Here is a 24,893-nt window from a genome sequence, read left to right on the forward strand (position 1 = left end):
CTACTCCCTTGATCCACATAATACAACAACTGGACAAATTCCTGCAGATGAAAATCGTGTGATATGATCCAAACCCCATGGAACCAAATGGACCAAACTTGCATTAAAGGGATAGTTCAACATTTTGGCAAATTGGCCCATTGCCATAATCCCTATAGTTTTAGGAGTAGGTTTGTTACCTTTAATTGTCGTTGCAAGCTATTTTTATAACGGCGGAGCAGAGCCGTGAGCTGCTCAGAGCTACGCTACGGAGGCTAATGGGATTTCTTGGTTTCCCTCATCAAACTCATCAAATACACAATCCAACAACTCCAAAACACTTTCGTGGAGAAGGTGTGACCTGCACATTCACCACGCTACGAGATAATAATGGAATGTTACGAGACGGAGTTGTTTTAGAGGTAAATTCATGCAAAAGTGCTGATGAATGTTCCCGTCGGAGGCAGTTTTTCGGCAATTAGTCTCTGCATTTACCTCGAAAACAACTCTGTCTCGTAACGTTCCATTATTATTTCATAACGTGGCGAATGTGCAGGTCACAACCTGTCCACGAGAGCGTTTTGGAGTTGTTGGATTGTGTATTTGATGAGTTTGATGAGGGAAACCAAGAAATCCCATTAGCCTCCGTAGCGTAGCTCTGAGCAGCTCCCGGCTCCCAGCTCTGCTCTGCCGTTCTAAAAATAGCTTGCACCGACAATTAAAGGTAACGAACCTACTCCTAAAACTATAGGGATTATGGCAATGGGCCAATTTGCCAAAATGTTGAACTATCCCTTTAAACATATATATGATCACTGTTTGATCAGGTAATTAAAAACCAGTCATCGTTTGATCAGGGCCTGGCTTCTCCGATCTGGCTCCAGTGAAAGGACACAGCAGGAACCGGGTCAGACTGACCTGGGGTCAGTGGGTCCAGATCAGTGAAAATGTTACTTTGACTGACGGCTGAAGCAAAACGAGACGGTCTGGCCTACAAAGGACCTTTGCTCTTGCGTCACCTGCCCCTTACCATTGTGTCACAAAGACACAGCTCCTGTCGCCTAGCAACCTTGACAACATGTCACTTTTTTTTTTTTAAGGGCCTCGGTTTTTACAGTTGTCCCAGCAGCGGTTGAACTGAGCTGAAACCTGGTTCTTACATTTATGTGTGCAATCCTGCAGCTCCTCTGTCAAAGAGTTTTTGCTTTTATTACCAGGCACGACGCTAGGAATCTTGGGATAGCTCGGGGTATGAAGGCGGCTCCACCTGCTGGAGCCTTTGATGTCCAAGAAAAGAAAAGACGTATTTTTTTCTGGGCTGCATTTGAAGGGGACCATCAAAACGGGACAGCCTGTCGCGCCCGTGTGACGCAATGGGCCGTCAGACGCAAGCAGCCTCTGAAGGATGCTGCTGCTGCTGAACTGGGACACGGCTTGTATCTACACAAGAGGCGTTCAGGTACACTATTAAATGTAGGTTACCTGCGTGTTGGAATCTGTCAGCATCCATAATCACCATGTAATCAGACTATTATTAACCACACTTGAGGTTGCACAAATGTGTGTGTGAGTGTAGAGTCTAGACTGAAGAAAAGTCTGGCGGTTTGAAGACAGATGCTGTTGTTTCCCCTCAGGTCACAGCTCTGTCATCACTGACTCTGTGTTTCTGCTCAGCACCTCAGACCCTGCAGGTGTTACTTCCTGTTTCAGCAAAGAGGAAGTAGTAGAATTACTAAACCGATGGAAAAATCACACATAGTCAAATCCCGACACCGTGTGTGTGTGTGTGTGTGTCACAGCTTGTTCAGAGTGAACTGTGGCTTTAAGGCCGAGGCAGATGCTCCCAACACTGAAGTCAAGCTCCAGAAACTTCGACCCTATTAGCATGCCCCCTCTCTCTCTCTCTCGCTCACTTGTTCTTCACTGGATCCATTGGTATTCACATGAAACCAGACACTAGTGACAGACTCTGTGAGCAGAGGGAGAGAGCGTGGGGGGGGGGGGGGTGGAGGAGAGAGAGAAATGATGGACTACAACAGAGGGAGAAAGAGAGGCAATGGAGAATAAGGAGACACCTTGTCAAGTTTGACTTTTTCACTCTGCCACCAAAAATGCTGGTAACACACACTATCGCCGTCACTTTAAAGGTCAGACGACACACACAGGTATGTGTGTGTGTTTGTGTGTGTATGCATGTGCTTTTTTCCCTGTGTGTCAGGTGTGTGTTGAATGAGAATGAAGTGGTTTCTCTGCAGCAGGTGCTGCTCTTCACCTCCTCACTTCACTGCTGCTTTTATATTTGTCCTCTCCAGCCTGCAGGTGCTCCTCACCTGTCTGGTCCTTTATTGTTGTATTTCATTGAATTTCATCTAGTCTTTTATAACTTATTTTCTTACATGTGTCCAGTATTGTCCTTTTCTTTTTAGCTCATCGGCTTTTTGAACTGCACTGGCCTGTATGCAAAATGAATACAACCAAATACTGTATACAAAATACATTTTGGTTGATAAACTGAGCTGACTGTATATAATCTGCAGTCTGGGTGAAGCGAATGCATCACAGAAATAAAACTTTTCATTTCTCCAAGGATGGTTACCAACATGATTCGGTCCCAGAGATGATCTCCCGACGGCCGCTATAGGCTCCAACAACTGACAAGTGTCTCCCACTGCTCCAGTGCTCGGCCATATTTACATTTTGCAGCAGCTGAAGCCCCGAGGGACGGTGGGAAGAGGCAAATCCTCCTTGCAGAAGCCTGTTAGTGTCACTGTATTCACATATAGCCTACTGTATGTCAAGTAAGTCAGACACAGTGTCTGCACTGAGTGAATGTCAGCTGAAACTGTAAATACTTTAAGGCACAAAACATCAACACGTGACGCCTTTTTCCTGACTTTGACTCGGGGAAATAAGAGATACAGAATAATAATGAAGCTGTGTTTGTATTTGGTGTTTGTTTCAGCTTGATACACTGACACTGACAGCAACAAACCTACCGAGACAGAGATGTATCCACCACAGGCCACGCTGTGGATGATAAAGATTTATAAATGCCCTGAAGGCGTCTTACGAAGGACGTGATTTACGAAGGCGTGGCAGCCGCCGCAGACACCAACGAAGGACAAACTTAAATGAGGCGTCTGGTCCACGGAGGATTTCCTATTTGTCCTCGGCCCCTGTTTTATTTGCCCGGTCTGTCATGTTCTGTGTGTAATGGACCTCAGGATAGTTCGGGCTGTGACGGATCCACCTGTTGCCTTGGAAACCGAGGAGCCTTCGAAGTGGGACAGCTGCGTTGCGTTGAGTCGCTGTGATGCAATCAGTCTTTGAAAGCAGCCTCCGAGGGACCTAGCCTCTAAATTAAAACATAGCTACGGTGCGTTCAAATGCAGTTGGAGAGTAGATGATTCTGCATTATATAAAATTTGTATTTTTATAGTGTTTTATAACAAGAGGTAACGAGACGTGTACTCTTGAATGTCACAGCCAACGCCAATTAAACTGCACAGCCTCTATTCCTTTTGTGCAATGCATCTTGGGACAAGTACAACACGAAACAAGTGTTTCGACCCCCTAAATACGGAGCGAACAAACTATTGATATTAAGTGTGGATGTGTGCTTTATAGAGGTGGGACACGGCTCCAGTCTCAGGCCCAAGGACACTTCAGCACCGCAGATGCTGCCAGTCAGGTTTATTAATCTCACAGCGCTCACATTACGCAGACAATTCAATGAAACATGTCCGCGGATCAAGGAAACGTCTCCCTGCGTCCTCATTAGGAAGGGAAGGAAGAGGAGGAAAACCTTGAGAAGGACGTCTGCTCTCCGACGGAGCTCCTCCTACAGGTGACGATCAGGTGGGGTAATAATTACTGCAGCGAGCAGATGTCCTCACGCTGAAGGACGGAGACAGAAAAACCTCCAGAAACAGGATTTTCTCCGCCGCTTGGAGACCGTGTGGATGTTAGAGCTGACCTCTCTGCTCCCAGTCGGCTCTGGTGGGAACTCGTCCATGTTCCCACTGGAGGACGGTTCATGTGTCTCTCCGGTTAGTGCGATTAAGCAGCACATTAAGCCCTGATGTGGTAGTAATGATGATGATGATGATGATGGTGGTGATGATAATGGTGATGGGAAGGGAGGCGCCGCTAACGCTCCCCTCAGTGGCGTTAATGGACTGTTCACGCCACCTTTTAATGGTCGTTTCCTTGGCGTTGTTGTCGATGTGTTTGTTCTGTGGTTGCTGCCTCTGGGCCACATGTTCGCTCGCTTACTTTCTATCATTTTAAGAGTGGCAGACATTTTTTTTTTTTAAAATACGCCTTGAGCCCCTAAATCGAAATTTGAAGAGTGAGAGACAAAGGGAAACAACACAACGTCCACGGCTCCCTGTAGCAGGCTGCGTTACCCATCAGTCAAGAGTCCAACCCCTCAAAACATAACAGAGCCTCGGTTTCCATCTGGTTTAAAGAATGTCCAGAAGTCTCCCTCTCCTTTAACCAGCAAAAGAAGACAATTAAAGTTTATCACCAGCAGATTTCAGCCTTACGGTGCTGGTTTTATTGATCTGTGTCAGAGTCGTGCAGTTTCCTGAATAGGATGCAGTCCTGCAGCAGACGGAGGAGGTTGAAAAGCAACTTTTTTTAATAAGAATCTGTATCCTGTTCTAAATCCATGTATCAACTCCTTTTTAAGAGTTAAGCAGCAGTAGGGCTCTGCTGCAGTAAAAACAACTCAGTGAAAATAACATTAAAGGTCCATTATTTTTACACTTTTGGCAGTTTGGTGCATGAGCAAGCTTCACAGTTATTATTATACCGTCCGATAAACTATTTCCTCTTTACAAGCTTGTGTTGTTTGTTCTTTATTATTATTTTAAAGGTCACATATTTTACACTCCTCCTGCGTTTTATTTGAAGTATTGATCCATAAAACGATGTTGTGTTTGTAAAGGCTAAAAACCTCCTCAGTGTGATTCCTCAGGCTTCTAGTTGTGAGAGTTTTTCAGCCAATCAGAAGATAGAGGGTCAAATCCTGCACAGGCTGGGCAGGGCATGGTGACTGCTTTTTTTAATGACATCACAAAGTTGCATGTGTGCAAATGGCTTGTTTTAAGGCTCATTTCTAAAAATACAGACTGTGTGCATTTCTCTGTGGACTGAGGCCTTGATGCTTTCATAGTATTCATATAAAAATCTAGACCTGATTTATAATCAAACCACACATGGGTACACTCCTTTATACAACATGGGACCTTTAATATTCCTTTATCCTCCAGTAGACTTGCAGTCAAGACCGCCTGAACCGAGACCAAGACCAGAGAGTATCAAGACCAAGACCAAGACAGACCAAGTTAAGAGCTCAAGACCGAGACCGAGAACGAGACCAAAAAAAACAAAAAACTAGTTACACCATATTTTGCTATTCCACATGAGTTGTAGAACACGAGCACACGTCTGTGTCACAAAATACATTTTTGGTACCACTTGAAGGGGGCGCATAAATAATGATATCCCCCCCAAAAAAAGCATGCCTGCCTGGATATTGTAGGCTACAAATCCCTTTGAGACCGTTCTGGCAGTCCAAGACATTGCGCGACCGAGAGACACAAGACCGAGACAAGACCGAGACCAAACACTGTTGAGACCGAGACGAGACCAAGACCACAAAAAAGTGGTCTTGAGACCAAGACCGGTCGCAAGAACTACAAGTCTATCCTCCAGTGACACTCAATCACATTTTGGCTCCCTGAGGTTATTAACAATAAGCTCTTTTTTTTTGTTTTTTTTACATGTGACATAGTTGATAAAGCATCCTCTCACAAATATCATAATTCACAGTTACTGCAATAACTTGGTGGTCCATCATGTTTGTTTACACCATCAGTGTTTGTTGATTTGCTGATGGTGTCACTGAGGCGACAGACACTGAACCAAAAGTGATTTTGATTTGGACCCAAAATGGAGCCGGCCCCACATCCAGCAGCCAGAGAGAGCCAACTACTCCCACCACTTTATAAAGCAGTCTTTTTGCAGCTGCGCTCCTGATGTAAATACATTATGATGATAAAAATAAATATGACTGAGGTCATGGTGGTGTGAGGCTCCCACAGCGAAGATTACAAGTCATTTAATACCATTACGGCCATTATCACACTGTGTTAACAGCTCAAAAACATTTTACACACATGGCAGCTTGTGCGTGTATGTGTGTGTGTCTCTCTCTGTGTGTATAATCCTTTATATGCCTGTAGCAGACTTTTACTTTAGGTTTAACAGCTTCCATTTAGTCTCTATATTATCCAGATGCAGATAATGGGAGCGCAGGGAAAAAGCATTTAACACACTCAGAGCTGGAAATTCACTTAACTCCATAATGGTTTTGTTCTTTGTGCGAAATCCTCCCTTTCAGCTTGATGTGCAAAAACGCAACGGTCGTTGAGAATTAAGTAGAGTTTCAATGGGAAGGCTGATTGGTGTTCAATCATCGCTCATTGTTAGATTGTGTCTTTCATTGTCTCAGTAAGACAGGAAGAGGACTGATGTTATCACTGTTAGTTGACACGTGGACAGATGAGTGACATCAGAGGCCTCTCATTGGCTCTGATAGAGTTTGATTATTTTTGTATCTTAGTGTGAGAGAGACACAGAAAAAACTTGAGTTGTTTCATTCTGTCAGCATCTGCTTCCTTTTCCTGCTTTCATTTTCTGATCTGATCTCTGTTGTTGAACGTTTCCTCCCCCAAATGTCTTGACTGTGTGTGTAGATGTGTGTGTGTGTGTGCGACCTACTATAGTAGAGCTATTGCTGACAGTGCAGACAGCATCACACTCCTTTATTCATACATATATGTAGAGGCAAAACTGTCTAAAGTCTCTTTCTTTGCACACACACACACATGCACACGCACACAGGGGTAACTGATAGGGTGAAACACCTCCGACTGTGTACCTTCTTGTTGTTGATTGATTCCCACTGAGCTCCATATTGTGTTTTCATCGACCGGGTCAATCAATGTGGGCGTCTCGCTGTGTGTGTGTCCGGGTTTGTGTGTGTGTGTGGGTGTGCAAGTGCATACGTGTGTGTGTGTGTGTGTGTGTGTGAGCCAGGGGCGATGCAGAGTCTTGATTGGGTGGGTCAATCATGACTGATGAGAGAAGGTCAGCGAAGAGACAGCAGAGAAAATGTTCTTGTGCGCACACACAGACACACACACACAGGTGCCCAATCGTCTAAATACAAGCTCACAAACAACACAAAAAAAGCAATCAAGCAGGTCACATAAAAAACATCTGTAAGTGTTTGCGTGTCTGTGTGTGTAGGTTACATGTCACCTCAGTTGCATCAGTTATAGTATTGATTTTAGTATTGATATGAACATATGAGCAGCCAGTAGACCAACTGATGATCAACACCACCATTAGAGCACCAGTATCCCCAGTGGAGCAGTCAGTAGTGACCAGACACTGGCAGCTCATTGTACGATCTGTAATGTACGAGTGCTAGATACTGTGAATAAAAATGGACACAGCCTCGATGATGTTACCCCTAGGTTTCAAGTGCCTGACTCCGCTCCCCTTACTCCCTGCTAATTTAAAAATGGGCAAAAAGGTGGAATTTAAGATGTCTAATTTCGCTGATTTCCCCTATTGGAAATCAGATGTAAACTATTTATTCTACCAGGCTATATACATGTTTATTTCAGCTGTATAGTTGCTTGTTTTAAAGGTTATAGCTACAACTTTTTCATCAAAATGATTAATATTTCAAAAATAATACATCCACAGAACGTCTAGAGGGGTGCAGAATATTAATTTTCCTGAATTTTTTTTTTATAGTATAGAAATAATTGTTTAATAAATTCTGACGGGTCCAAAATATATAAATATTTAGTACATCTGGTTACGTTGGCAACATCAACATGAAATGATCTCTGCGCCAACAGCATTAGCGTGTTGATGTCACGTGAGGCGGAGCTCAGGGGGAGCCAGATCCTGATAGCTCTGTGGAGAAATGGCATTGTGCTAATGCTAACTAACGGTCAGTCGGTACTGTAACGTTTCCGGTGCAGGCGAGATGCTGCAGGTTTGTCGGGTTTGTTGGATTCGTCTGCAGGTGAGTTAGTGTGAAATGATGCAGATGTGTTTCCAGTCCGCTGTCAACACCGGAGCTGTTGGTATTAACTTAGCTTTAGCTACTAGCCACTACCTGACAACCAGTACAATTGAAGGCTGAAGCAAGAGCGGGCGAGTGTGAGTGCGACACTTTCTGGCCGGGAGGAATTAAATTTGTAGCTAACACCTTTAATATGAAAGTCTATGGAGACTGACTCGCTGTTGGAACCAGCCTCTAGTGGTCATTGGGGGAACTGCCTTTTTTTTGGCGTTAGCTCCATTTATCATAACAGGATATTGAAAACTTGTAAAAACTCCTGTTAAAACCAAATAAACTATGGTCTGAACCAACTGGTACCTCTGGTGAGCTACTACTGGGACTTGGCAACTCCCGTATCAACATCACCGTCACCACTCGACACCATCCAGATGCTGCTGAGCGACAAACGTCTGCCTGCTGAGCTGCTTTTCTTCTTCGCCTCATTCTTCAGCACGTGCGGTGGAGAAGATGAAGGTAATTAGCATCGATACAACTGCTTTTGGCTGCTTTTTAATACACTCCTCCTCCTCCTCCACTACTACTATCCCTCATGCACACCCAAACTACCACCACCACCCTCCCCGCCTGCTCAGCATGAGCTGCACCACACACTCAGTCCATTTGTAAGAGTTCCAGCTCATTAAAAAACACTTTAACACGCTATGATGGCTCTTTTGCCTGCTCATACACACACACACGACACACTGGGACGCAAAATCTCTCGCCAAGCAATTGGTGCACACGTGATCACAGACACTTAACAGCGTTTTTTTCCTCAACACACTCTTGTTTTTGTTCTTGTGCGCAGAAGCACATCAGAGACACTCGTTAGGCATAATCACACTCTTTGTCTCTCTGTTATACACACACTGTAATTAGGATATCGTCTCTTATGGAGAGTGGAGCTCAAAGTTGTTGATTTCTACAACGGAGATAAAGAGTGCGTGTTCGCTCACTTCCTGTGCTGCAGTTAACACGGAGACAATCCCTCTGGTCTGAGCCCACAACCTGCTGCTACTGTAGCTTTTATCAGCACACACACACACAAATCTCAGGTGACCCCATGACCTTCTAAAAACAGCCTCATGAAAACTGCTGTCAACAGATCGTCCTAAAACGTAGGCTACTCTTCCGATCAACTTGCTCCCATGTGACTTGTTTTAAAGGACCCATTCAACACTTTCCCTGTGCTTAAATTGAAATGTTGTTCCATATGAGGATATATTTGCAGTTTGAAGAACCAAAAACCATCTCAGTGTAGTTTTACAACTCCTCTGTCAGGCTTCACTTGAGCTCTATAGTAACAATCAGCCAATCAGAAGAGAGGCAGTTCTGAGTCTCTATTCTTATTGATTGTTGACTTCTGTGTGATCTAGTAAATATGCAGCAGATTTCAGGTAAAACACACAAAGAAACCAAATCCTGCAGGTTTTGGATGGTAGGTCCAAGTGATTGGTTGCTCATAATATTCATAAAAACATATTTTTTCTCTTAGAATTTTGAATTTTAATTACATCTAATGATAACAATATCATGACTTCTTCTTGAAATATTATGATATAATTCTCAAAATTAGCAATTTCAGATGTATTTTTCCCCTAAATGTGACCCTAATACTCCATTGTAATCACTCAGTTTGATTATTATACACATGATTTTGGACACACAGATTCTTAAAGGCATTACATGTTTTTGTCTCAGTTATTTATCCCCTTAGCCATCAAGCTGCGGGCAGTGACTGCTCTCTTGTGATGTCATAAAGTTACAGTGGTTTTCTGATTGGCTGCCTGTTTTCTGGATGATACAATATAAATATAGTAGATTTCATGTAAACATATACATAAACCACTGTTTTTGGTTCTGAAACAAGCTGGTTAGCAGGTGTTTGTCTTCACACAGAAGTCAACATTCACACTGAGCTGATAGCTGGAGAAGAAGCAGCTCTCCTTCAGATTACAGTACCGGGTTCAGTCGGGATTTAATTGAGGTGCAGCAGCCAATTCACACGAGAACAGGAGATCACCGTGGCTGTAATTATTACCGGGGTCGGGGTGAAGAAACACCCACATACCCCCAGGACAGGATTAAAATCAGCGGTCAGAGCAGGTCCCATTAAAACCCACCTGTCCTCCATAAATCCGGTCGGAGCAGAGCTTCAGTCTGTTTCTAATGCTTCAACGATAACACCTTTCTCTACATATACAGAGTGCCAGTAAAAAGGAACTAGTTCAAAGTTCAGCTTATGCAGATGATAATGAACTATCCGAAGTTCATAGTTCATTTTTTAGAATAAATAGGCTGCTAATCTATTTCCATATAACGTCCTTCAACCTCCATTACCAGATTCATATCACTGCTGTTCCCGAACTAAATGCATTTTTGTACCACTAGAGAACCACAGTTACATTTAACACTCAATAAAAAAGAATAGATTTTACCACATCCTGCTGACAGTGAACAGAAGTATGTGTAGTTAAGGTGTACCGTATGTGGAAATACACAATTTGCATAAAAATGTGTCTTTTTTATGTCTGTCTTCGCTTGTTTGTTTATAAAACGGCTTAAAATATTCAAACAAACTGTCCTCTGCAGTGGTAGATGTGTCTGTACTGCAGATACACACTATTGATGCCGGGCCGTGTCTATGGAGACGTTAACGCGGTGTGCCATAAAGCTGTCTGACACTCTGAGGAGTTAACGCTGCGTTCACAAAAAAATATGAACCTACTCAATGAACGCATTCATGCACAACACTGAGTTCATGTATAAGTGGAGATTTATGGCACTTCTTGAAACGCTGTGCAACATCCACCTCCACCCGACAGGTAGAGAGGGTTGATACGCAGCCTGCAGCACGGTCTGGAGTTTAAAGAAGTGGATATGTGGCGTTCTGGAGAAGCGGCTCTTCAGGACTGAGTGAGGTCAAAGACACATTCACTCCTCCAACAGGGAACAGGATCTAATGGAGACGCCTTGACCTCTTTTACTGACCCGCTGTGTTTTGTTATTGATAGATTCACACTTGTTAATGCAGCTCATGCTTTTACCTGACCATACGAACACACACACACACACACACACACACACATGTGGTGCCTGGGCGCTGACATTTCTGCTCGGTCATCAACACTGGATCTCAAGGTCTTATACACGCAGGGAGGAAATGCAGCTTCCGTGTGTGTATGTGTGTCTGTGTGTGTTCGTCCTGAGCCCTGAGCACAGGATGCAGGGGGAACAATTGCTGCGAGTGTTGCTATGGCGATGAGAATGTGACCTCCGAGCAGATGGCGCACTGCAGGGTTGATGGTTTGACACCTGCAGCGACCGGAGCTCAGCGCGGTCTGATGTGCCCCTGAGCAAGGCAGAGATCGCCTGCTGAAACCACCACCACCAAGACGGCGCAACATAAAACAGGAAACACTCTGGGAAAGTTTCCCTCGGATGAGATTAAAGGAGAATTCCGGTCATTTTTGACCCCTAAATCGTTGTCCTGATGGTCACCCAGTGTTGGGGGGAGCAAAAAACGCAACTAAAATTGATGCAGGCAAACCAGAGTTACACCATGGCTAGACGGCGCTAGCGATAGCCACAACGCTAAAGTATGGGGGCAAACCACTGAACTCATAAACTGTACAGTATAAACCGGTATAAACAGTGTAAACTTTGTGTTTTTGCATGTAGCCACCTTTTTTTTTACAGTCTATGGTAGCCACTCACCTCAGATAGCCGAACTCTGACACATCCTGGAAAGACATTACTAACTGATCGCAGAGCGCCTGCTCTCCCCGCCACAGAAACAAACACTTTTTCCTTGTTGTGATGATTTCTTTACAAAAATAAACGGTCGAGCAGTGCAATGGTAATGTCCAAAATATCTCCGCGCAAAACATACAGCATAACACAAAGTTTATACCAGTTTATACTGTACAGTTTATGAGTTCAGTGGTGTGTCATAAGGATTCGAGTCATGTACCATAGATATTTGATTGTTTTTTGAGTGTTTGTTGTGGTTAAAAAAATTGCCCCCATACTTTAGCCATGGTGTAACTCCTGGGTGACCATCAGGACAACGATTTAGGGGTCAAAAATGACCGGAATTCTCCTTTAAGACTCACTTTTCATATCCAGACAAATACAGCTGCTGATCTCACGATATTAATAAAGATATTTTTTTGATATCAGTCCAGTGGAGATGAGGCTTTGAGATCTGGAGCAGCTTTAATTATCGGCTTCATTAAAACATGAAGGGCGTTAACGATGAGCTTATGCGTGTTCGCAGAGGGCAGTGGCTAATTCCTGGACCGCTGCAGCTTGTGTTTCATCATCATGACAGAGATCTGATCAGGATGTTTAATGTTTGACTGCCTCTGCGCCTCAGGTTTTTGTCTGATCCACCTTCTCTTTGTCCGAACGCGTCGGCCTCAATGACATCTGAGGCTCCTCCAGCTGTTCCCGGATCAAACCATCCAGATGTATTGTGATGTAGATGTTGTCAGACTGTGATAGGATGATGAGGTCTATTTGATTATCAGAGGACAAACTGGGCATCAGTATACACACAGCCAGATGCCAACACCCTCCCGCCCCCCTGGTTTATATAAGAGGATAAATGACTACGGTAGGTCAAGTCAATATTTCAATGTCTTTAACGGTCTGTGTGCAAAATGATATGTAAAAAATAATTACACTGGAGCATTGGTGCTAAAAATTATAATAAAATTATAAGATTTCAAGAAAAAGTCTTAATATTAAGAGAGTCAGGCTGTCATTTTATGGAATAAATGTCATATTTCAAGAAAAAGGTTGTAGCTAATATAAGAATAATTTAATATGCAAAATTGCAGTACAGACTGAGCTGTTTTTATGTCTGATAAATGAACAGACTCTGCTCCTTGCACAGTGTTTTCAGTGTCCTGGTGATGATGGTGATGCTGATGTGGCAAAAGATAAAGGACATCTTGATTTGTGAGAACTGTGCTAAAATAGAACTTCACAGGAAGCTGCATATTTCTCATTTTAAAGCAGGGTGACGCTGTTGCTCTTCTGATATTAGCCTGAAATGACAACTTCATGTATCCATATTGTATATATTATATATAATATAATATTTTCTGGCTTCTGTTTTCACTTTTTTCTTGAAATGATATGATTTTATGCTTAAAAATACAATTTTGCTTTCCTGTTGCTATGACTTCATTCTGCAAATATCTAATTTCTCCTTAAATGTGGCTCGGAAGAATAAAAGCTCAAGCCCACGCTGATGTTGACGACTTTGCAGAGTTTTACTAAGACACTACATTTCTCATTAAAGCCTATGAATTATTACTTACGTTTTAGTTACAGAATCACGTTCAAATGCACCTATAACTTTAATTTTGTTTTGTTTGAGATTTGAGTGAAATCATGACAGGACTTAACAGAAGATTGAATACGTCGTCTCTGTGTCATGGTTAAAGGCGAACACGTGAGATGTGAATAAAGTAAAGTAAAGTAATAAAGGAACAGTTTGACATTTTGGGGAATCCTCTGGAGAACATGCAATGGATCAATTTCATCTGTCTATGAATCAATTATGACTTTTGGAGGACGACGTGTCTGATTTGAAATGGAGACCTCGTTCTAATTTTAAATGTCATGTCAGCGGTTGCCGTTGTGCGATAAGACGCTTAACTCTTCAATTACACAGCGTTTGAGCTCTTAAGTATCCTTTAAATGTCAAAGTCTCACATTTGTGTCATTAATAACAGAGGAGGCTGTTGTGTTGAACGTGACGTGAGTCACACCATCGTCTCCCTCCAGGCCACAGAAATCCCCCCAGAGCGCCGCGGAGGAGCAGCTGGGTGTCGGAGGCCTGACGCTGACAAACAGCCAGACGCCGGCTGAGCGAGGGGAGGTGAAGACGGGGAGCGTGCTGGCTTCAACCTTCATGCATAACAAAAAGTTTCTGCAAAGTTAAACTCATGCTCATGTCTATTAATGTCTTTTCCATTAAGTTTCCTACAGCCTGGTGTCTGGTGTCACATTTCAGCTTCTTCCTTCATGGAACAAAACAACAAGCTCTTTGTTCTAGCACTAACACCACTGCCTAAGAGCCATCTTTTAAATTCACCTCATACATGTGGCGTTATCTGTGTTGAATGTGTAGCTACATGTAAGACTCATGATTCTTTTTTATTATTGCAAATCTATCATTTTTTATCAATTAATCTGGTGCAAATAAAGTAACCAGAGGCCAAATCCACTGCTGTGACCTGCACTGTGAACATTGATGTATTTACACGTTCACTAATATCGCACCAGATGGCTTTTTCAACTTTATTCTGACATTTTCTTTGACAGAAGCTGCCAGGTGACACGGAGGTGAAAAGAAATATATAAAGAATTCAATAAATGAATCATTTCCCTTTCAAGCTATTCCAGCTCTTGAAGCAACAATTTGCCAGAGAATTACTGGAGCTTTTTATCGAGGTGAAAACGGCATCATCGACACTAAAATGTCTCTGTCCATTGTCACCGCCACTCAGTGTCAAGTCGCTGCAGCGGCAGGAACTGAGGTCAGGTGTCGAGGTTGTTTGTTAAATGATAAAAGCTATAGCTCTTTTCCAGTCTTATCGACCACTCAGAGCTTTTTACACTTCATCCAGACGCACAGCACGTTCCTCCACAACACACACACACACACTGATGATGTATTGGAGGCAACTGAAAGATGAAAACACGCACACTGAAGAGAAGTAGTAAACCCAGACCATCTGATTAGCAGACGACCAGTTTTAACTTCATATCGAAACGCAAGCAGCAGCTCTTATTAATTATTAAGGCGCTTATAAATAATTTGATAATTACATGTAGCAATAGGCCTACCACTCCTTCCTTCTACACTCTCATGTGGTCATTCCAAGGCTGTGATTAAAATATATAACCATGATTAAGTGTCAAAGGTTAATTGTCATTAATTGCAAATTCATTCATTTTATTTGTTACCATAAAGGGATATTTTTACTTGAGAACCCTGATAATGGAAAAATATGCACATTTTTATGCAAATGTGACCTCATTATACATAAACCAAAAACTAGGATAAATATTGTCCAGAAACCCTCGAAGGCCTCACTAGATTTGGTATAAAAAATACATATGCTCAAATATTAATCAGAGGGATAACAGTCAACAGAGACGGTCCAGTCCAGTCAAGTCAAGGAGAGACCCATGAACCTCATCGTCCATGTACTGTAGAGAGACTGAACACCAACAACAGACGGTATAGAAGAACTTGACTGATCTGCACAGAGCTGACCCTGAACATCAAGTGGAGGTTGTCTTAAAGCCGGTCGGCCGAGTCCACATGTAGCATCATCATAAAATGTTATGAGGCTTCGGTAGAGAAAACAACAACAAAGAAAATCCATCCTGTGGCTCTCAACTTCTCGAGAAGTCAACAATAAGGAACAAGAAGGCCGTTTTTAATTGTTCACTCTTCAGCCCGACAGCAGAGTAAACTTCATTTCCTGGATGGCCAACATTACAATGAGTAATGTAAAGGTCAGAGACAGACAGCGCTCATGTCAGCCATGCACCCTCGTAATTTGCATTTGCAGAACTCATTCTGCACAATGTCAACTCTCATCTAATAGAAAACTACCCTGTAATAGCACACTGCAGCATAATGGCCAATTTATGTCCATTCAGAGCCAAAACTAAACCCAGGGGGACCTCCCTCGCAGTACATTAAATAACCAATTTGCAGCGAAAACGTCATTACGGGAATAGTTCCCTGCCAAACGATGTCATTACTGTAACGACAGGCACTCTTGCATGGCGCGGCGGATAGATACGGGGCGCGCCGAGGCTCAAACATCAGTCAGTCATTGTGTTCCGAGTCCTTCATGCCTGGCTGCCTGACACCATGAAGTTAATGCCTCCGACGCCATTATGGAGGAAGTGCCTGCTGTCAGTCCTACTGCATAATGGCAGCGCCAGCGCTCACTCCCCGGCTTAATCGCTGCATATTTAAACTAAAGTTTCACAATGGAAGTGTGAAGAATGTGGCTGATGTTTGCCGGAGTGTGCCGCCACCGCTTTTTCTTTTTTTTCCTTTTTTTTATTGTGTTATGGTGCCATTAACTCCCTGGGTGATCGCTGCAGGCGTCAATAAAATCTAAAACTTAAATGACACGGTTAATCACGACACAATTAGTGCGAGTCAAAGAGACGAATCTCAGGAAGTATGAAAATTAATCCGCCAGGCGTCGTCGGAGCCTCCCGCTGCTTTACATCTGCTGCGCTGTAATCACGTCAGTCAGTCGGGGCTAATCACCGCACAGCGAGGTGTAGCTCTGTCTGCAAAGTCATACTTAACGGAGGGAGGAAGCTCAAGCAGGAAGTCATTGTTTGATAACCTGCTATGTAAGTGACTGCAGGCTTCACTCCCACACTCGCATCCCGCTGCTGTTTCAGTGATTAAAGAGGGAAATTAGAGGCTGAGGTGAAGCTGCACGGAAACACACCTGAGCTCAGTGTGTGTGGAAACATGGCTAACAGTGAGATTCCTCCTGCTCCAGCTGCGGTGCCGGTGCTCCACCGTGCATGGGGTGAATGTTCCTCCAGGTGAGAGCTCCTTCATCCGCTCCGGTGTTCATGTAAAAATATCAACTGGTGCAGCTTTAAAGTCGCAACCTACATGTTTTACTTATTACAGTTGCAGCTTCCTACAGTGGCCTCGTGTTTTCCGCACAGCAGCTCTCCGGCTGCCTTTTCTTTTCTTTTTTTTTTAAACAGGTACTTTTCATTCCAGCCGACTAACAGCGCCTCATTTAGATGCCAGGTGAATGCAATTAACTGAGGAGGCAGAATACAAAACCAGCCGCTCTCTAAGCTCGGAGGACTCTTCGAACGAGGTCTGATGCTCTTTCTTTTTTTCTTTACTTTAAAAAAAAAAAAAAAAGCTCCAGAGAGCCGATAGCATCAGAGCTGCTCTGCAGAAATAAACTGCAACAAGTTCCCTGTAGGAAGGACGCAAAAGAAAAAAGAAAAAAAAGAGAGAGAAGCATGACAATGTCAAACAGAGCCAGTGATTGAGTCTAAAGAGGCTGAGAGATAATAGACGTCATTCAGACCAGGACCAGGCAGATAATTTCAGATACGTTTTAGTGGTGAAAAAGAACAACTAATCATTTATCTTCTTCATTTTCTCTTAATCCTCTTCCCTCGTTGTGTTCTTCCTCACCTTGTCCTTCACCGCTGCCAACGTGACGCAGCCACTCGAGTTCGCTTCAAGCGCCCCTGAAAGACCAACTCAGCTCGTGTCAAGTAGAGCTTGCATCAGAAATCTCAGAGTGCGCTGGGCCCTGCTGTCTCCCCCGTCCCCCCCCGCCCCCCCTCCCCTGTCTCTGGCTGTAATCACAGTAATGCAGCTTATGGAGACTTAATGGGATTCACTGCGTGGGTCTGCTGTCGCTCTGTGAATGACAAACCCCGAGCTGGTTTACAGGCAGGAGTCCTGACAGGCAGGTATAGAGGCCGGGCGGCAGCCGTGAATACAGAGCAGGCGTCCCGGCTGTGAAGAGCTTTGATCTGCTGGTCGGTGAAGAGGTGGAGAGTAATGATGTCACAGCGACAGAGGCGTTATACTGTATCAGCACGAGTCTGACCGGATGCAAGGACTGAACGTTTCCTGGTGGAGATGGAGCAGGGAAGAGGCTCCTCGGCCTCCATCAGCCTCCATCAGCCTCCATCAGCCTCCTCCAGCCTCCTCCAGCCTCCATCAGCCTCCTCCAGCCTCCTGCTACTTTGCCCCTATCCACTGTTACTGGAGCAAGAGGTCTGCACTGTCAGTGATGCTGATTGGAGGGTTATTGATACTGTATTGACAATTTTCTACATCATTTTTTAGGTTATTGTTGTTTTCATTATTCATATCTAGGGGTCGGTGAATGAATATCCAGGTTATTGATACTTTATTAATGTTAAAGGTATGAATACATGGCTACATTAATACCCAAGTTATTGATATTTGGAGGCTTATTATTAAGAGTATTGATTATTTCTATGCCAAGTCTCAGGTTGTTGATACTTTACTGAATTAATATCAAGTGTATTGATCATTTTCTACATTAATTTTCAGGGTATTGGTACTTTGGAGCGTTAATATCCTGGTTTTTGATTCTCAGGTGCATTAATACATTAATATCAAAGGTACTGATAGGTATGCTACCTATTGATACTGTGATGAACTGATATTAGGTGTAGGCTATTGATTACTTTCAGGTTAATGACACTTGGCTATGTTAGCATATGACATATTGAGTTATTAGTGGTAATTTCCGACATTTATTTTAATTAATCCAAGTTGTTGATGATTGATGATGATGATTTTATTGAAAATAAAAGACTCTGTTTGACCTGTTCTGTCAATTATATGTGTAGTACCTCACCTGTCCACATGTGGTGCTGCAGAGTGACTTCACCATTAGAGGTCTTCTGTGCACAGACCTTTCTCTGTCTCTTTCCCATGATTCTTTGCTGCTAAGTCTGCATAGAACCAGATTTTAGAAGAAGAAGAGTTTCTTACCGTAGGCGGAGTCGGCTCCAGACTCTTGGTTCCTTGTTGTTGCCAAGACATCGGCTGCACAAACACAGCACAACACAACACAACACAACAAAACAAAACACAGTCAGTTTGTGTCACACAAAATCCATCCATGTCCTTAAAATCCTGCACATTTATCTGTTTTACTGTCCAATTTACTGCCTGTATCACTGCTGTAGTTTTACACTCCACTGATTTTGACACTGTTTACACCTCAAATCGGAGCTGTTATCATCATTATGGCGGCTGTAAAATGCCAGGTTTATCTTACCATGGCAGCTGTCTGGGTGAAACGAGTGGTCGCCCTCGATATCCTGCTCAAACCCCGCCCTGTGCACACACAGACACACACACACAGGAGAAAGAGGGGCAGACAAGAATTTAAACAAAAGAATAAAACACTGACTGAAGAACAAAAACCAGACGCAGAGCCTCCCTCTCATGGTGGTTGCCGTGGGTTACCACTGGCTGGGAATTTAATCGATGATGTGTATCCACAGTGACCAGAGTCAGGACGGTGTTAATTACACCGTGTCACACAGACCGTCTCCAGCTCATCATTTAGTTTTGGACTCTCTGAGGTCGACCGAGGAGAAAGAGACAATGAGTTCGCCTCCTCTGGTCGTCCAATTAGGGGAAAGAAAGGTGAGACGCGTCCAATCAGAAGACAGATAGCAACAAGAAGCGACTGTGAAACACATGCTCGCACACACTGGGTTTCAAGCAGCAGTAAAGTGAAGTGGTGTGTTTCTCTGCAAATGAAGCCATTTACTTTCCTCTCAGTGTCTCCGGCTCTCGGTCTGTGTCCCCGCTGTTTACCGTCTCTGCCTCTGTCGCCACCGACGCTTCCACCTGACCTTCAAATCAATTTTTAAAGGGCCAACAAATCAGGTTTTTTACCGCCCCGTGCTGCAAATCGACTGCAGCGTGAGAAGCGAGGAGACGGGAGACGGGTTGTTTTACTCACACAGGTCAGACATGAAGTCTCACCTGACACCTCCTCTCACCCAACGCAGCACTTCCTCCATGTTTACCCGTCGCCCACCATTTTTTTTCTTTCAGTTCCTATTACAGTAACTTCCTGCAGATGTTTCACATTAAAAGTTTACCCGTGCGAGTCCTTCCTTGTCCTGATAGCCTCACTCCTAATGTGAAGGGAGTGTGCTTCATTGATGATATCTCAATTCATTTAGAGGTGACATGAATGGTAGCCTGCTTAAAGTGGACGTTATTGCTCTGATATTATTGATATAATATTAGAGAATTTACACTAAACCAGAATAGACATTACTCTGGTGGACATGAATCATTTTTGCAAACACAGATATAAGGAAAGTCAGACATTTTCAAATTATTTCTAAAAGATAGATTCCTAAAATTACTTTTATATTGTATATTATATATTTTCCACACAACTGTTGTCCTCACAGGTGAAAATTAAACCAATCTCTTTGACTGCTTATACAACCTAAAAGTAAAAAATGATTACCCAGTATTTGCAATGGACAATTTCAGTCCACTTTTACACTTAGTTTTGGAAAATAGGAAGGCCTAATAGGCCTCATTTTTTAAATTGAAAAATTGGTCAGGGAAGTGTTTTGAAGCCGTTTATGTTGTATGACCCTTTGAATCTTTGTCATTACCAGGTCTAATTTCAACATGGAAGACAACAGATAGGCTACTGTAAAGTAGGCTAAGTAGTGATCAGTGTAGTAAGGAGCCATTATATTTTGAGGGCTGCTCTTTACAGCATGTCATTCCCCCTCTCTCTGCCTCCCCATTTCCTGTCTCTCTCAACTGTACTATCCAACTTTTTCATCAAAACGATTAATTTAATACATCCACAAAATGTCTAGAGGGGTGCAGATTAAAAGTATTAATTTTACAGAAAAAAATGTTTATAGAATGGAAATAATTGTTTTATAAATTTTGACCAGTCCAAAAGAATATTTACATCTGGTTACGTTGGCAACGTTGACATGAAATTATTTCTGCGCCAACAGCATTAGTAGGTTGAGGCGGAGCTCAGGGGCCAGATCATGATAGCTCTGTGGAGAAATGGCATTGTGCTAATGCTAATGCTAACTAACGGTCAGCCAGTACTACTGTAACGTTTCCGGTGCAGGTGTGATGCTGCGGGTTTAATTTCGGGTTCGTCTGCAGGTGAGTTAGTGTGAAATGATGCAGATGTGTTTCCAGTCCGATGTCAACTCCGCAGCTGCTGCTCATTAAATACGGTTAGCATTAGCTTAGCTTTAGCTACTAGCCGCTCCCGACGTACTTAGCTACCAACAATTGAAGGTTGGAGCGAGAGCGGGCGAGTGCGACACCTACTGGCCGAGAGGAATTGAACTTGTAGCTAACACCTTTAGAGGCATAAAAAGCCCCAAAAATATACTTAAAAAAAATAAGAAAAAATAAAACTATATTTCTGACGGGTCAAGTCGGACACAAGGACAGAGGGAGGATTATAATTATGAGGTGTCTAAAGTCAAAATTAATTTTTTAAACATAGGTTTTGGGCAACATCGAGGCTGTGATCCTTGAGAGATGACAGGGAGAGGAGGGGAGGTGATGAGAGTGATGCATCAAAGGGCTGTTGTGTGTGAATTAGTTGATTAGAGACGCTGAAATTTGACCACGTCAGCGCCTGTAGGTCCCTGGATAAAGGAGCCAGGACAAGAACCGGTGCAGAATATGTGGTGAATTTCTTGGCTTTAAAAAAGAGAGTGAGACTCTCACCATGACTGGGAACAGGAAACAAGAACAGACAAGAAAGCAGACTGAGAGAAACCGGACAAGTGTCTGACTTTGACACTTGGGACCTGCTGCTGGCATCCTGTCAGATTTCTTCTTCTTTTTTTTTTTTACCATGTCCATGCTGCAGTCAAGTTTTAGCGCCTGAACCAACCCTTAAATATAAAACATGAATATATAGGAAGGGACTGACAGACACAAGGGACCACACAGGTATTATCCTGTCAATTTCATGTAAGTCTCACCAGTAGTTTTGCTAAGAAAACTCAGTGTTGGACAGACGGACGTACATCTCCATCCACCCACGGGCAAAATTAAAAATCTATTAATATAATTATATTAAACTGTTCAGGGACGGTTCTTATTATTTCCTCCTGCTACAAAAACAAAAGGGGGAAGATTTGGCAATGCTTCAATAAACCAAATTATAGTCATAAACCATCAACAGGGAGCTGGCGTGGGAGGAGGCGAGATGTTTTGTGGAGGTGAGTGGATATTTTCCCAGAAACATTTCAGAGGCAGAAAAGGTACTTTGTTTTCAAACTGCTGTGCTCGGAGACAGAGCCATTCATCAGTCTGATCACGCTGAGCCCACGTCCTTATTTATTTGGCACGACGTGTTTCCAGCTCTGTTTATCACATTCTGTCTGTATCGGAGAAAACATTTTCCACCTGAGTGACTGAGAGACGAAACACTTATTCTAACTTTTTTTATTCCTGTTTAATAAAAGTGACAAAATGACTCCGCTGTTTGTCCTCACCTGCCCGTACTCTCTCGCTCTCATTTATTCATTCATTTGCTTTGTTTCTTCATTTCTCTTCTAACACTGTCCCTCCATCCGTCTAATTCAATGCTCATTTCTCTCTCTCTCGTTTCCCTTTCACACCTCAGCAGATGCAACGGTGCGATTCTGCGACCAAAAGGTTTTGCGACCGCGCAGACCGAGGTGAGTGGGCGGACGCTTTCAGACGCTCGCACGCCGTTCACGGGGAGAGTTCACACCCTGGCTCTTCTCTCTCACCCTCACCAGTCACTGAGTGGGTGAACGTGAGTGTTACAGGGCTGAGTTGACTTGTCGTTGTAGAATGCTTTGGGGTTTTTTCTGCATCGTACATTTGAATAAATATGGCCACCCTGGTCCATATAGTCCCTTTTTGTTCTGGGTCTGATTCAGGAAATCCTAATGACACAGCACACATAGAAAGAAGCTTTAAACAATAAATATAGTGCACTTCCAAGTTCTTGGCAGCCATAATGTATTACGAAAACGAGCTACCAAGACAGCATCTAATTCATTCCCATGGAGGCTCCACAGTTTTGGGGCCATAGAGCTCCAGCTGAGCCAGGTCACATCCTGCTGGCTCCACACACATACATCGGATACAATCCTTTAAAGGAGGTAAGTAGTAAAACTACACTGAAGTGGGTTTTGGCTCTTAAAAATATAAATATACTGGCTCTTCTCAGGGATCAAATCCAGATTAACCTATGATTGGCACAGCTAATCAAATTAAAAAGATCAAACAGATAAAAATCTGAAACATAGTGGTTATGCAACATGCTTAAAAGCCTATTTCAGTCTATGGATATTCTCATTCATCCAGGTCATTGTTCTTTTCTGGGCAAATTGAATCGTAGGCAACTGGACTTGTATTTGTCTGGGAAGACGTTTCGCCTCTTATCCAAGGGGCTTCATCAGTTCGTACGCAACAAGTCTCACTAGTCCGCACTAGCTAGACAAAGACAGTGGAGTAAGACCCAGGTATTTAACCTCTGCAGGAGTGGTCACCAGAGTACCTGTGGGTGTGTTTACAAAGGTACTGGTTTCACTTGACCATTGTTGGGGTCCCAAGTGACAGTCGTTAGAGTCGTTAGAGTCTATTTCAGTGTATAAAAGTTGTTAATCTTGTCAGGTTTGCATATCACAGAGTGTTTCTGGGGGTTCAGTGTGTCCCACAGTCACCTCACGTCTCGGTGCCGTTCCTGAGGGTTGATGGCATCACACTAAAGAAGCCAGGACAGGAAGAGCCGGGGGGGCCGGGTTGGGGGGTCAAACCTCCGTCCTCGTGAATGATCAACGACTCACTCGGCCTAGTGAGTCACAGCTGGCCCGACCTCAACCCCCCCACCACCAGTCCAACACCTTTTCGAACGGAGCGGGACAGCAGCTGTGAACCAGAACTCACCACCTGCATCACTGATGTGACTGAATGGGAGCTGATCCCTGCAGCAGGTTCAACATCTGCTGGAAAGACTGACTGCAGAGGTGTGGAGGCTCTCAGGAAACGGTGTCACAGTCACAGCTGGGGGGGGTAAATATTCAATTTGTCTGCATATTTTCCCCCATGCATTGCACATTTCCCTTAACTTTAGCAAACAACAGTTATCTGCTCTTAGATTTCCCCCACTTGCACAAATACAGATCACATAATCCAATAAAGGATAAATGAATTATGCAACAGGAGCTGAGGAACATTTCGATCATATTTAATGAACTCTACATGTTTGGATTTGTTATGAAATCATTATGCTTTCCTCTCCTCGCTCCCTCTATATTTACCTCTCCTCCACCTCACTTATTTGCTAACTCCTCCGCCCCCACAGTCACTCAATATTTATCTCCCTTATCACTCATTCTCTCTCTCCCTCCATCACCACCTTTCCTCGGTCTCGAGCTACATTTCCACCAGCGTGGGCTGAGCTGTAAGTGAGGAGAAAAAGGGAGAGAACAGGAGGAGGTTGTTGCGACGGCGAGCGGCTATAAATCCTGAAACCTCTCGGGCACCTAAACGCCTCGTTCATCTAGCGGGGAAGCGATTCGGAGGTGGCGACGGAAATAGACTCAGTCGGTTATAAAATACAGCCAAGTTATCAGATGCTGTTGTTGCTGAATTGTATTTTTATGTTCTCCACAATGGAGGCGGGGACAAGTTTCAGAGGCTGTGAAATGTAATTACAATGTATAAAAGGCTCCAAGAGCTTCAGCTTTAGAGACAGAACATTTACTGTTCCAGAACATTCCCATGATGCATCTGCGCTAATGGCTTTTGGGTTTTAATTAGCAGGTTAGGTGTGAAGACAGATTTCTGTTTGCTGCCAAACTGATTTGTTGTCGTCAAATTTATCACTAAAATCCTTACGGTTTGAATGACTTGACCACCTTGAATAGCTAAAGGCTGGAAAGACCTGTGGGTTGACCTAAGATTTATACTGTATCTAATGGTTTGGATTTGCCTTGAATGACTGATAACTTTAATGCAGAAGTGATCTAAAGGACTTTGAACTTGACTTATGTGGACCAAGCTTGAGAAGGTCCGATTAAAGGCTTTCTTAAGCCTTTTTAAGGAGTTAAGACTTGACCCAGATCATATAAAGACTTGCCTTAAGAAGAATAAGTTGCCCTAAGGGTCTGA

General features: G+C 43.4%; 1 protein-coding gene across 1 annotated transcript in view; it reads right to left on the minus strand.

Annotated features, from left to right (window-relative positions):
* Positions 1-17,847: 17,847 nt before the first annotated feature.
* The window catches only part of LOC146978267 (semaphorin-6D-like), a 150,559-nt gene continuing 143,513 nt past the window's right edge, over positions 17,848-24,893 (minus strand). The window contains exons 19-21 of the mRNA XM_085790575.1: positions 18,994-19,052; positions 18,705-18,758; positions 17,848-17,942 (exon numbers count right to left, since the gene is read on the minus strand). Of these exons, the coding sequence (XP_085646701.1) occupies positions 17,848-17,942; positions 18,705-18,758; positions 18,994-19,052 (208 nt within the window). The remainder of the gene's footprint in view (positions 17,943-18,704; positions 18,759-18,993; positions 19,053-24,893) is intronic.

Source organism: Trachurus japonicus, chromosome 11, assembly GCF_045865225.1.
Source record: "Trachurus japonicus isolate A0001 chromosome 11, Traja_1.0".
In the NCBI taxonomy this organism is placed as follows: Eukaryota; Metazoa; Chordata; class Actinopteri; order Carangiformes; family Carangidae; genus Trachurus; species Trachurus japonicus.